Raw genomic sequence first — 14188 nt, 5'->3', positions numbered from 1 at the left:
CTTGTGATTTGATTACAGCAAAATTAAACTTACTGAAAAACTGCTGCACTATTAATAAGTGGAGTACCTTGATCTAAATTGAAATCTGTATCATATGCAAGGCGTCATTTTTAAAACAAGCTTTTAAAGTGACATCCTTTTTCCTGAAATTTTAATTCATATTGCAGCTTTACATAACAAACACAAAAAATTACAATAACAGGAGTTAATCAATGAAAAAGAGAAAATATCAAATCTTCAACAGTTTCTCTACTTCAATTATCTGTATTTTTTTTTTTTTCTCTCAGCACTAAACTGCATTACTTCGGCATTACCCTTTACCTATTACATTATTATTCATGACATACAAATGAACATTACTGTATTTGGCATACCATTTAAAAAATAAGAACTAAAACTATATATGAAAAGTTTAAGATTTTATTTATTTTAATAAGTATTTATCTCTGCTGAATCACAGTTGTTATTCCTTTAGCATTGAAACAAAGCATTAAATACAAAAACTTTTAAAGCAAAATTAAACTTACTGAAGAACTGCTGCACTATTAATAAGTGGAGTACCTTGATCTAAATCGAAATCTGTATTCATATGCAAGGTGTCATTTTTAAAACGAGCTTTTAAAGTGACATCCTTTTTCCTGAAAAAAAATAACATTCTTTAAATGAATGAAATGTTATGAACAGTGCATCACGTGATTTAAATTCTCCATTTTTTATTATTATATCAGCAGAACATACAATTATAAAACTGTTTTCAGTCAAACTGATTGTTAAAAATTAACATGTGCTAACTTAAATGGAATGCACTTGATCTTGTACATATATTAAGATTAAAACCAGCTTTTACATGTGGACTATTACTGTTGAGATTTCACAGAGCCAATATAACAAATACAGGTATTCCCTAGTAGAGATATAGAAAGTTTTAATATAAAGTGGGGGGGTTCCAACTTGCAGGCCACAATGTTCTTCTTCCCCACAAAAGTGGTATATTAGCACTTTCTAAGCCCTAAACGTTTGGGGCAAAAATATCCAACTTTACATATTCATGCTTTTTAAATGCTCTTCACCATCAGTGGATAATAATTATTTCTATAACAGGACTTCCATTCATTTTTTTATAAAATAGGCAAACTGAATGATTAGACAAAATTATTTTCAAAAGCAATGATTTCTCAAATTATGAGACTATCACCAAAAGTTTGCCTAAATCCTAGATATGAATAACCAGCACTTCTCTAAAAAGAAGAGTCTAATCCTACTTATTCATAATGGAGCTCTGCTCCTCCAGTTCTGGCTGTTCTAGTGCTTACTGGCACCTCTTCAATGAGGGACTAGGTTCTCTTTCAATGCAGCACTTGATGATCTTATATGCCATTTAAGATGCAAAATGAGACATCAAAAACCGTGAAAAGGAGTTTCTCAATTTGAGCAATTAAATGAACTTCACCTGTCAGTGGATAAAAGTTACTTCTACAATAGGGCACATCAATTTATTTTATAAGCAAAATGAATAAAAAGACAAAAGTCTTTTCAATAGAATCAATCTCTTAAATTGTGATGCTATCACACATTTCCAAACTCGTGTAGAATTACTGGCGAAGTGCCTAAGCTTCCTCTGATGAGGTGTCAATGTGACCATATGGGGTGAGAAGTGGCATTGCATTATGAACAAGCAGCATTACACTTCTCTTTTAAAGAAGTTTTGGTGACTCATAGTATTAGTATTAGTAGTGGCAAAATGATGCAAGGAAGCAAGCAAGTTTAGAGTGCTTTCCTCTATCAGTGGGGGGAATGACCCACTTCATTTGCCCATCCCTTCTAATAATTTATCTAACACTTCTTTAAATTTATTCAAGCTACCTACTTTTACAACACCAAATGAAAGGAAGTTTGTTTTGACAATCAATTGTTCTCTGGCTGAAAGAAAATTTTTACAAATCTATCCCACAACCATCCTTTTTCAATTTAAATTATGTCACTTATGTGTGCCATCCAATTACTGGTGTAATTCAGTGTGACTACCATGCAGCTGACAATTTAACTCCATGTTGCTTGTCTCTTTTTAGCCCTCATTCATTTCCATTAATGACGACTATGTATGCTTGGGATGACATGTATATGTGAAGTGCTTCAACATTTTTTAGTACTCATCTGCACTCAGCATTACTTAACATAAAAATTAGTGAATATTTAGAAGTTAATAGTGTTTTTGCTACTTTTTTCGATATCCATTTCTCGACTGCAGGTTTCTTCTTTTGCAAATTTATGTAATTGAACCTTAACAGAATAACACTACTGGGTGCAGTTCATTACAGAAATTGACTATAGTGCTAAACAGTAATGAAATATCATGCTCTGTTTTCTTGGGAGTGCTCGGATCCAACTTTTTGAGCATCCTACTCCTATTTAATTAGGTTAGGTGACCTAAAAGGAGGGATTCAGAGTGACTACCATGCAGTTGTAAGATATGGAAAAGTTTTCCATAACTTCTAGAGTGCTTCTCAGTTGACTTATGCCTGAAAAGTTGTGTCTAGGTGTTCTCACAAGAAAGTGGAGCATGTCATTTTAAAATAAAATAAAATAAAATTTTGCTACTATTTAGTACTATGAACAACTTCCATAACACAACTGCACCCAAAAGTGTTATTGTGTTGAGGATGGGTTAAGTAAATTTTCAATTAATTAATTCTACAAGGTGGTATGGCTCTCATCAACCAGTGTGCAATACCACCATTTTGCTTATTGGAGGCCTGAAGTGGTGAAACCCATGTTTAGTTTCTAGAGCAAAGTTTCTGGCACCCCCCCCCCATACTTCTCCTTCAACCATGCACGATACTAAGTACTACAGGTTTTGATACCTTTCGTGTTTGGAGTTTTCATATAAAAAAAAAAATTAACACAGAACAAAGTAATGAAAGTACACTGCAAATGCAGTTGACTGTTATGCAAAACATTATGCTCACAGTATGTTAATTTAGAAATAAAATTTTATTTTGCCTTCTGCTCTTCAAAACATTATACTCTTAATGTATTGCCTTACTCAAAAAAAAAATTTTTATCTTTTATCTTGTTCAAAATTCTAACAAATTCTCTAGCCAATATTAAATTATTTATATAGTATTTATATAGCCATATAAATACTTATATATATATACATAGCCAATATTTATATAGCCAATATTAAAATATTTATTTAGTTTTAGGGAGTTTCATATAAGGAAAAACCTTAAAGCTGTTAAGGTAATACCAGTTGTCTGCTTCTAAGAATGATGATGATAGCTATCTGTATGTATAATTATGTTGTGATGTGAAGTTGGCTTTCAATCATGAGTATTAGAAACCAAAAAGAATAAAAAAATATAAAGACAAACATCACACAATCAGACTGTCAGCTAACTGTCCAATCACACTAATTTCATAGGAAAGTTTTCCAAGGAGTTAAAACGAGAGAGAGAATCTTTATTGAAACAGAACAAAGTGTATACATACACTGTCCCAATATTAATCTCTAAACACCTGCAGATCTGCGAATAACCTTTATTTACAGGTAAACTAAGCCATGTGCTGAACCCTTTATAACAGGGATTCTTAACCTTCTTAGTTCCACGGACCCCTTTGCCAGTCAGGTGAATGCCACGGATCCCTTTGCCAGTCAGGTGAATGCCACAGACCCCTTCTCAGAATAATGTTTTTAAATGCATAAAATAAAATTACAAAAAAACCACTTTAATGAAATAGTTACCATAATTTAAAAAAAACATTATACAGTAATATATGTGTTTCTTTCTTAACACATTGAATAATAATACAATACATTTAAAATATAGGAAAGTCGAAGTTAAATTTTATTTTTTAAGGACATATCAGTGTGAAGACTGTTGTTGTTTATCTTGAATAAGAACATTAAACTGTGGTGTGGTATTTGACAAGGCAATACGCATGTCATGTTGGACATCTAATCGATTTCGATTTTTTTTTCATTGTTACAAGTGCTGAAAATCCCGATTTGCACAGATATATTGTTGCAAATGGTATCAAAGCTTCCATAGCTCACTTTACAAGATGAGGATATGCTTCTCTCAGGGAACACCAGAATTCTCCAAGGCTTTTTGGGGTAAACTCCAATCGTAGTAAGTTTTTTGACCTAAGATCAATGAGTTCATCTTTGGTTAAGTCAACATCTTCGATACAGTTTATATCAGAAAGAAAAGGATTTCGGATCCATGGTTCAATTTTCATGCCATCAAGATAGGAATAACTTTTAAAAGAGTTCTGTAATGTTTCCAAGTGTTCCCGGATATCTCTTTTCAAAAAATTGAGAGAGAAGTTTGCATTTCAACTACATCTTGGTAAAGCACTTCCTGCAACAGTGGAAAGTTTGCAAGAATGTCGGTCTCTACTCTCTTCTTCCATATTGGTAACTGAGCCAAGAAAGCTTGTAATATTTCAGTTGCATCCATAATGGTGACTTCATGACCTTGAATGGAAAGATTTATCTCATTCATATGGTGAAAAATATCTGCCAGGTAAGCCAACCCATGGATAAAATCCTTCAAAATGTTCAAAATGTTCCAAGAGTGGGTTTTCTCTTTCTTCCAGAAAAAGTGAAACTTCTGCCCTTAGTTCGAACAAGCACTTCAAGACTTGTTCTCTTGAAAGCCAGTGCACTTCTGTGTGGTAGAGCACTTCATATTCTGCTCCCATTTCTTGACAAAATCTTTTAAAAATACAATGATTCAGAGAACTTCTTCTGATAAAGTTGATAACTTTTATGGCTGTTGACAATACTTCTTTCAGGGTTGTTTGAAGAGTCTTTGTTGCCAGTGCATGTCTGTGTAAAAAGCAATGAGTGACGACGACTTGAGGAGCTTCTTTTTTCACTAAAGTAGCAAAACCAGATGTATTACCAAGCATCACAGGAGCTCCATCAGTGCAAAGAGAATGAAGTTTTCCTTTCCATTCAAAGTTTCGTTTGTAAAAAAAACTTTTTACCATTTCGAAAACGTCGACGGCCTTTGTAGTTTCCAAAAGAGACTCACAAAATAAGAATTCTTCTTTGTGTTAAAAAACAAGGAGCTGGCTACATTGAGAAATATCTGTAGTTTCATCCAATTGAATACTGAAGGGGAATGGCAAGGCTGCCATTTCCTCGATGACCTGCTTCAAAATATTAAAAGACATCAACTATTCTAGAATGTATTACATCATTTGACAAGGGAACAGCTTCCAGTTTTTTTCTCTGTTCCAGTCCACAGACCAGTTCGACCATTTCCAGCGCACATGACTTTACTAAAGTCTCTCCAATAGTGTGGGGCTTCTTTTGCTAGGCAAGCCGGTAAGCAACTTTATAGGATGCTTCAAGAAAAGGTTTTTGTGAAATGGCAAATCCAAGTTTTAGAAGTGTCCCTGCTTTTTCGAATTGAGATTTTTTTGCACGAAAAAAACCAGCATCTTTAGATGAATTTTCAGCACGGATAGACTTGAGATGGTCTTTCAGTCTTGCTGGCTTCATACTTCCGTTCGCAAGAATTTTTCCACACAAAAAACACTGCAGTATTTGAGTCCCATCAAGTTCATTAATGCAAGTGAAACCAAATAATACATAGTTTTCATCATACTTCCTTTTCTTCGACATTTCAACTTAAATTTGGTCTGTAACAAATGTTAAATAATTAATGTAAATATAATTAATGCAATATTAGCAACTAAGAAAGACATATACGAAGACTGTATGCATTGACAGACACATGGTGGGCATGCATACACGCCTGTAGCACTGCAGGGGCCTCCACCGTTGGAGCGGTATACACGCACATAGCAGCGAAAAGGTTAAATTACACACTTCAACTGTTATCTAAACCGTAGGACGTGTTTGAACATACCTGGTTTACACTCGTAGCCAGCATGTCTATTTGTGTTAAAAGTGGCCTACTAGGCGCTGATTTGCCGGATAGTTTTCCAACTACGTCGCACGATAGTCTGTCCACAGCAAGACTGCAATCAAGTGCGATCTAGCGGCAGGTCTAATAACTGCCGTAATTTCAAAGTAACGATGAGCTTAAGCGATTTTTCGAGATATGCAATAACTATAATATGATATGAAAATATCTGTTGTTTCTATTGGTGGCTACAGATACAGCTAATACAATTGTAATTTATTACATACATTCATAAGTGAAGGAAATTAATGAGTTGATTTTTTTCCCATCCAAGCTCACGGACCCTCTGAAATCCTTCCACAGACCCCCAAAGGGTCCACGGACCCCTGGTTAAGAAACCCTGCTTTATAACAACCTCTAGTCTCTGTAGAACACTCTCCACCAGTTTTTTTTTATAAATGTTCTCTGATATTTTACATCATTCAGCTTTCAAAGCGACGACCAGTTCAGCTGTTTTTTGGGCAGTATCTCCTCACATACACCTGATGATCCAATTCATCTCAGAGGTTTCCTATAGGATTGAAGTCAGGACTCTGGGCTGGCCAGTCAAAATTTACAGTACTCGTGTCCTCAAACCAGTCCATCACAATGCAAGGCGTATGACATGGAGCACTGTCCTATTCATACAGGTATGAGCCTTTCTTGATATGCCACAAGCAGGAAATCCAGCAGCAAGGCCTGTATACACTTGTCTAGATAGACCTGAGCATTCATAGTTATGTTCAAAACAACAAACAGTCCCAGGCCAAACCATGAAAAATATCTCCAGACCATCAGCCAAAGCATCACTGCCTCAGCCAAACTTCACTGACAGGACAATACAGTGCAGCAGATAGCTTTTTCCAAGCATCTGAAACACCTTGGCATTACCATCAGATTGGTATGACTATCAGACTGATAAAAAGCCTTCCTTTTTATCAGTCTACAGTCCAAGAGCAACAAGCTAAATGGTGTCTGGTATTAGTTAGGGTGATTAATGGCTTGTAGACTGCTGCACAACCATGGTAACCCAAATCATGTAGCGTCTTACACATCATCGCATTGTACATTCAAATTCATACTACTGCTTTTTGAAAGGCCTAAGGGCACATGTATAGTGATAGATGTTGCTTGGGCAATAAGAAGTGACCAACTATCAAGGGAGGGATGTCCAGATATTAATGGTAGGGCGAGGTTGATCTTGTAAATGCTCATTGCAGCCATAAGGTCAGGGGTTCACATCAAGAGAATACAAGGGGTTAATCTGTAAATGAAATAAAATTATTAAACAATTGATTTATGAGATTGCTTGTCATATTATGACAGAAATAGAGCTTTACTAGTGGATAATATAATTAATTAAGAGAAATTATTCTGTATAACAGGAAACAAATTAAAGCAAAAAGAAATATATACACTGTGATAATAGAATGATAACACTTCTTATGACTTAGTTAATTAATTCTGTTTATTAGCTATTGATCAGGATTCCATACAATATAGCAAGGCAATAAATACAAAAAAACAAACAAACAAAAAAAAACAGGTCAGTGGTTACAGGTTTCGCTAGAGGCATCCTAGACAAAGTGGCGAGTAGCGTGGCTGTGCCAAGATGTAGCCTCTATACTGATATGAAATACACAGACAATTACCAGCTTGCCCTGGGACAACTGTAGGAACTATAACTGTAGTTATAGGGGCTTACAGTAAAAATGATAGATATAAATTAATCACACAACAGTCACAATTAAGTACATATAATTGATATGAAAGGATAACACATAATTTTGAGCTGTTATCATTACTGATGCAAACAATGTGGTTGATGAGAACAATGGCAGAATTACATGGTAGGTGACCGCACAAAACTTCAGAACTGTAAAGTCCGGGTTAGAGGAGAAGCAGGATGCAACATGCTAGTTCTTTTAGATTGGTTAAGATTTCCATAGAGCAACAGATTTTGTTGTTTAGCTGGAGGAGAGTCTTCGGAGATCATCTGTCTGTTTGCGAGCCAGCAGGGGATGATGCAACAAGTTAGCATTTAGCATTAGTAGAGGCATATGATGCAAGAAAGCAAGCTTATGTAGCATCAGCCAAAAAAAAAAAAAAAAAAAAAAAAAAAACTTCCACTTCACCCCTCCGTTCATTCGAAATACCTGTCCAGCTGAGCCTTAAATTTATTTTGGCTATCAACTTCCACAACAAGGGATGGAAGTCTGTTCCAACAACCAACTACCCGCTGGCTAAAAGCAAATTTCCAAACATCTATCCTACATCTGTCTTTCCTTAATCTGAATTTATGCCCTCTCAGGTGATTATTCTGAGCAAGAGGAAGAATCCCATTGGCAATGAGCATGCTCAAACCATTCGAGGCTTAATACACCTCTATCATATCACCTCGCCGGTGCCTAGTCTCCAGACACTGTAATTTGCAAAATTTAAGCCTTTCTTCATAAGAGCAATCCTTTGTTCCATTCACTAACCTTGTTGCCCTTCTCTGTACTCATTCCAGCAGCTCTGCATTCTTCTTGAAATGAGGTCTCCAGACCTGTATACAGTACTCAAGGTGTAGCCTGACCATTGCCTTATAACAACGGAATAATCACCTCCTTATTCCTGCTAGAAAAATTCCTGTATATCATTGATAAGACACCATAAGCTACTCTTGCAGCCCGTCTGCACTGCTCAGAGAACTTCATATCTGCCTGCACAATTACCCCCAGGTCCTTTTCATTCTCTACCACTGTCACTGTAGTACAACAGAGTTGATTCGTTGCTCTGGGGTTGCTGTTTCCCATATGTAGTACTTTACATTTGTGAATGTTAAACTTCATTTGCCACCTCTCAGCCCATCTGCTCAACCTTTCCAGATCCTGTTGCAGCAGCATAGCGTCAGTAGTGTCCTTAACAACCCTGCCAACTTTTGTATCATCTGCAAACTTGGACATTAAGCTTGATATACCATCATCAATATTATTTATAAATACAGAAAACAAAAATGGACCCAACACTGAACCCTGAGGAACTCCACTAATAACATTAGTCCATAATGAGCAGTGTCCATTGATTACCACTCTCTGTCTTCTCTACCTCAACCACCCCTTTATCCATAGCAGCAATTTTCCTCCAATGCCACACTGTTCCAATTTGTGCAGCAGTCTTCCATGTGCAACAGTATCAAAAACCTTTCTTAGATCCAAGTATATAATAGCAAAGTTATTCCCTGCATCCAGTTCTTTTGTGACTGCATCATAGTATCCACTCAAATTTGTCAGGCAAGACTTCCCCTTAACAAAACCATGCTGTGTCCGAGCTATAACTGAAGTCTTGTCTAGATGATCCTGCAGTGCTTCTTTAACCAGTGCCTCCATTAATTTTCCTGGAACAGAAGTTAAATTCACAGGTCTATAATTACTTGTGTCAGCCTTTGATCCTCCTTTGTGAATTGGGGTCACATTTGCACATCTCCAGTCTATTGGTACCTCCCCTGAGTCCAAGGAAGCTCTCATAATTATGGCTAAGGGTTTGCTTACTTCCTTTGCTGCCTCCTTTAATACAACTGGATAGATCCCATCCACCCCAGGTGCCTTTCTCGTGTTTATCTTCAACAATTTCTCTCCCACTTTACTCTCAGTTATTACAAGATTAGCCGAGTGGTCAGGAGCGGGAGTGCAGTAGCACATGCTCTTTGAGTAGACTGGGGTTCAAGCCCCTGACTGCTGAATACAGTCGATCTGCCAACCAGCACTGCACCAGCGTGGCAGATTATGGTCCATTTCCCTCAGCACGAATTGTTGAGGAGGCTTCCATCCTGCAGTGGATTGATAATGGCTGCACTTTACCTTTTTATCTAGCTTACTGCCAGAGTTGAATACACCTCTGGCATTCCCCTCGCTGAATAACTCCTCATGTGTGAATGTCGATGCAAAATATTCATTTAGTTTGTTAGCTACCTGAGCAGGATCATCAACAGTTGAACCATCGATATCAAGTGGACCAATCTGATTCATCCCTTTCCTTCTAGAGTTTACATAAGTAAAGAACTCTTTGCTGTTTTTCTTTGCATCCCTTGCCAAGGATTTCTCGTAATCTGCCTTCGCCTGCCTAACCTTCTTTGTAACTTGGTTACAGATCAACTTATATCTATCATAGGCTTCTGTGTCACGTGTTAATTTATATGTAACCCATGCATTTTTCTTCTCTGCCATATGTCTCATTAGTTCATTTGACATCCATTTAGGCCTAAACCTTGAACAATATTTCTTAGTTGGTAGGTAAAGCCTAGTAGCTTCCAAGATAAGTTCTTTGAATGCTTCCCATTTTGAATTTGCTGTTAGTAACATCATCAGTTGGTCCCACTGTATAGAATTTAAATACTGTCTCAGACCATCGTAGTCACCTTTACAAAAGCAATAACCCTTCCCTTTACCCCTGATGGTAGTCACCTCTTTGAGTAAATTCCACTTCAGCACACTGTGATCACTGCCACCTAGTGGTTCCTCTATCTGCAGATTCTTAATGCATGAAGAATCACTACTGATAATCAAATCAAGAGTATTACTCCCTCTAGTTGCCTCCCTAACATGCTTATGTAGAAAACAATCATCCAATAAATCCACAAATGCCTTGTTAGTGTGTGAGTGACCAACCCACAATTTCCAGTCAATATCTGGGAAATTAAAATCCCCATTATAAGACTCTCTGATTTACTGGCCCACTCTATTTCCCTGTAGAGTTTCTACAGGGAAATAGAGTAAAGTATACATGCACCTATTTCTATTCTTAGCTACCCTAACACAACCCATGTGTTTACTTGTACCGCAATGACTCCCAGCAGTCTCTGAAATATCCTGCATATTGTTTTCCAGGCTTCTGCTCATTCCAATAGAATCACTTTCACCTCTGCCAGTGGCTACTGTTAATCTATTAGTCCTTGTATCCCCCCAAGCTAGCAGTTTTCCGACCCACCTAACACTGCCTCGATAGCATCAGCAAATATTTTTGACCCTTTCTGTTTAAGTGTATCCCATTCCTGTAGAAGCAGTCCCTTCTGTTGAGTTTGTCCACATATATGTGAGGCTTGGTTTTGCCACGGCATGATTAGGCTTAGCGGTTTGCAGATGAGCATTACTTAAATTCGAAAAAAAATACTTACATAATTTTGTCAACAACTTACAGGGATTAAACGTCATCGTGGGTGCACCCTTGGATATATTTGAATTTTAACATAAATTTCATAGCCATGAGAAAACTGAAGTAATTAGGGCAATGGGACAGACACATAAAAAAAGGCAGCCATAACAAACTTGTGTCACACCATGTGGTGCTAGTTTGGTGTTAGTGTAACGATCATAATGTTAGAGTAACAATCAAATGAAAATATAATAACTGGTACAGTAATCAACTTGGTGTGAACAGGAAAAGCTACATTTAGAGAATTTACATAGGTATATCCATTATTTACATTACTCAATAAACAGCCTGGAGAACTTTCATCTATTAAGCAGCAACTGTTGTGAGCCAGTATGGCACATTAGAAGGTGACAGTCAGTTCAGAGGCCACAGAGGTTATCTGAGTAATAGCAGAAGACAGGCTAACACACTGTTGATGATCCACAAGGGTATTTCTCTCTCTCTCTTCTCTAAAATAACAGTGTTGCTGTAGATGGTGTACCATCTAGTGCATTCTAAATTAGGATGTTCTTTGCACATTCAATTGATGAGTAGCCGAGACAGTGTTCCTATAGGAGCAACCAAATGCAAATTTGTTAGGATCTGCATCAAGCTCTTGTATACTAACTCCAGCATTTGGAATGGGAAGACTATCCATTAACCTGAGACAAAAAAACAAGGGGCTAATGATGGGGTGTTTCCCAGCAGCTTTCCAATGTGTAGAGAAGAGATTGGTAGCTTATGGTTCTGATATATCTTCTGACTATTATGGGGTCTTTTAATGTAAAGAAGACGTGCTCAGCCATCCACCTAACACTCGCTCCACTTGATGTGAGAGTCTTGAGACAGTGAAGGAACTGGAGCTTTAGATCAAATGTTTCTCCAAAATTTCAAGATCTGTGTGGGTTGAGACAGCAGAAATTAAAGTGTTGTTCAAAGTAAAGTCTATGCTTGGAGTAACTATTGATGGAGCTAACCTGAAAAAGAGCAAGAAAAACTTTCAATTTCATTGGAATGAAGACCAAAATTGCCTGAGGTAAGAAACAATTTTTATGAGACTGGATTTATTATGTCAGTTATTTGGATGAGATCCATGTTTGGAGTGATTGGAGTGAGAAATTTTCAATTGTCAACATAACTGAGGAAATCTTGGCTGTTTTGAATCAGTAGGACAATAACTGCTGTGAATAATAACCCAGAAAAGAAGTCTGCCCTGAGTGCCAATGGTCCTAATGAAGACTTCCATTTAGATGGATAATTCTGTTACAAAGGAGAGAGGGAAGAAACACAGGCAGTCTGCTGAAACATTACAGAAAGACTTGAGGAGACTTTAAAGATCATTTATTTAATTAACTCTTGTCAAAAATTCTTTGCCAAAGTGAATAATTGAAATATTTCCAAAAATCACAATTCTGTCATATCACAAACACAGGAAATCTGAGACATGGGTGTTATTTATAAGAATTTCATGCAAGATCATTATGAATCTCATAATGATTTGGAGGCCACATACCATGTAAGTCCACATGCCCCCCACACGACAATTTAAAAGATAAAGTAACAACCAAAGCAATTGTCATGTAAAAGAAAAGATATAAGGAAATATCTGGGCAGGTGATATCAAAAATTATGTAATGGATTCAGAAAGTTCCACTTGCTGATATTTATCTTCTATGTATTGAATCTACCAGTTCAAGTTTTGTAGGTCAAGATAAACAGAACACAACTGTGATATTCATTGTACTGCACAAAAAAGAACAGATAAGATGCAGCAGGAACAGGGAACATTTTGGGCAAGACAATCTTGCAAAAGCGACCCCGTGATGTTTCAACTAACTTTAAAACAATAGATCCAATAATGAACAATGCTATCATCCAAATCTGTTTCAAAAACCACTTTTAGTTCTCTGTTTGGCTTCTGTCAAACTCATCTTTCTTCTAGCCATGGAACTACCATCTGTACCAACTTGCAAAAATAAAAAAATTAATGAACAATTAAAAACATATACATGGGTAATACTTGTCAATCTCCCATAAAAATTTCAACCTGATAAGTCGAGTACTTTTTAAGACAAAAATTAGGAAGTTGTACCTTCTAAATGTACCGTGTATATATCATAATAATTTACTTCCTGTGTTTGTTAAGTTGAGTTTAATTTCCTTTTGATGTAAAAGTAAAGAAACAATTTAAAAAGCTGTATGTAAAAGGGTACAATTATTTTAATATTTTTTTTTATTGATACCAAAGTTCTGAAAATTTGTTTAGTTATCTTATAAAATCAAAAATATGACAAACAAATTTGATGGTAGGTACAATAATACTTTGTTGTACCATCAAATTGACAATAAGAGGGAATTTCAATCATATAAAGATATATATTTATTTAAAAATTACTTACCTGCATTTAAAAATTACTTACCTGTGCAAGTTAGTAGATCTTTATCAGATTTTTGTAATGAGAAACTTTGTCTTCAAAATTTTAAGATTTTTAAGGCACAAAAAAGAACAGATAAGTTCTTTTTTGATAAGATAAGATAAAGAACAGATAAGAAGCATATGAACCATAACATACATATCACAAAACAGATATGGTTACCAATATATGTGGAAGAATAGTAGGATTTGTGACTTCAGAATAGCGTAACACCCAGGTCTATGCCATGGTTAATTAGTTAGTTATTTGGTTTTTAGGAGCATTAGCAACTAAGGCCATATTGCTCTGGGATATGCGGTGGTCATTCCCTGACCTTTCCGCATCCTCCGTATTTGGTGGTGACGGGCTCGAACCCCGGTCTAATCAAGAAGCGTGTGCTACGCACTGCTGCTCCTTCCCACCTGGCTACGGAGGCGCCCCCCCCTCTATGCCATGGTTCAAACAGCTGTAATGTATGATAGACTGGCTGTTTACTTTCTAATATTTTATAAAGAAATCACCATAATAAAAGGAAGATAAAGGAGTAGTATGTACTATGAATTTTGAATTAGAATTTATCAAAAAGGGGTATTGTTATTCCACCAAAGAAAAGCTGATGTTTGTTTTCTTGTTGTGTTTAAGCAAAGGTTTCAATCATGTCATGATTATTTGGTTGAGTTG

General features: G+C 36.4%; 1 protein-coding gene across 1 annotated transcript in view; it reads right to left on the bottom strand.

Moving 5' to 3' along the window:
- Positions 1-14188, bottom strand: part of LOC150075203 (non-selective voltage-gated ion channel VDAC2-like) — a 65839-nt gene that overhangs the window by 31650 nt on the left and 20001 nt on the right. Inside the window, exon 4 of the mRNA XM_090388736.1 lies at positions 528-638. Coding sequence (XP_090244862.1) covers positions 528-638 — 111 coding nt within the window. The remainder of the gene's footprint in view (positions 1-527; positions 639-14188) is intronic.

This window comes from Mastigoproctus giganteus, chromosome 14 (assembly GCF_048544385.1).
Source record: "Mastigoproctus giganteus isolate SK-2022 chromosome 14, ASM4854438v1, whole genome shotgun sequence".
Lineage (NCBI taxonomy): Eukaryota > Metazoa > Arthropoda > Arachnida > Uropygi > Thelyphonidae > Mastigoproctus > Mastigoproctus giganteus.
The sequence above is the reverse complement of the archived record's forward strand: the minus strand, read 5'-3'. Positions and strand labels throughout refer to the sequence as shown.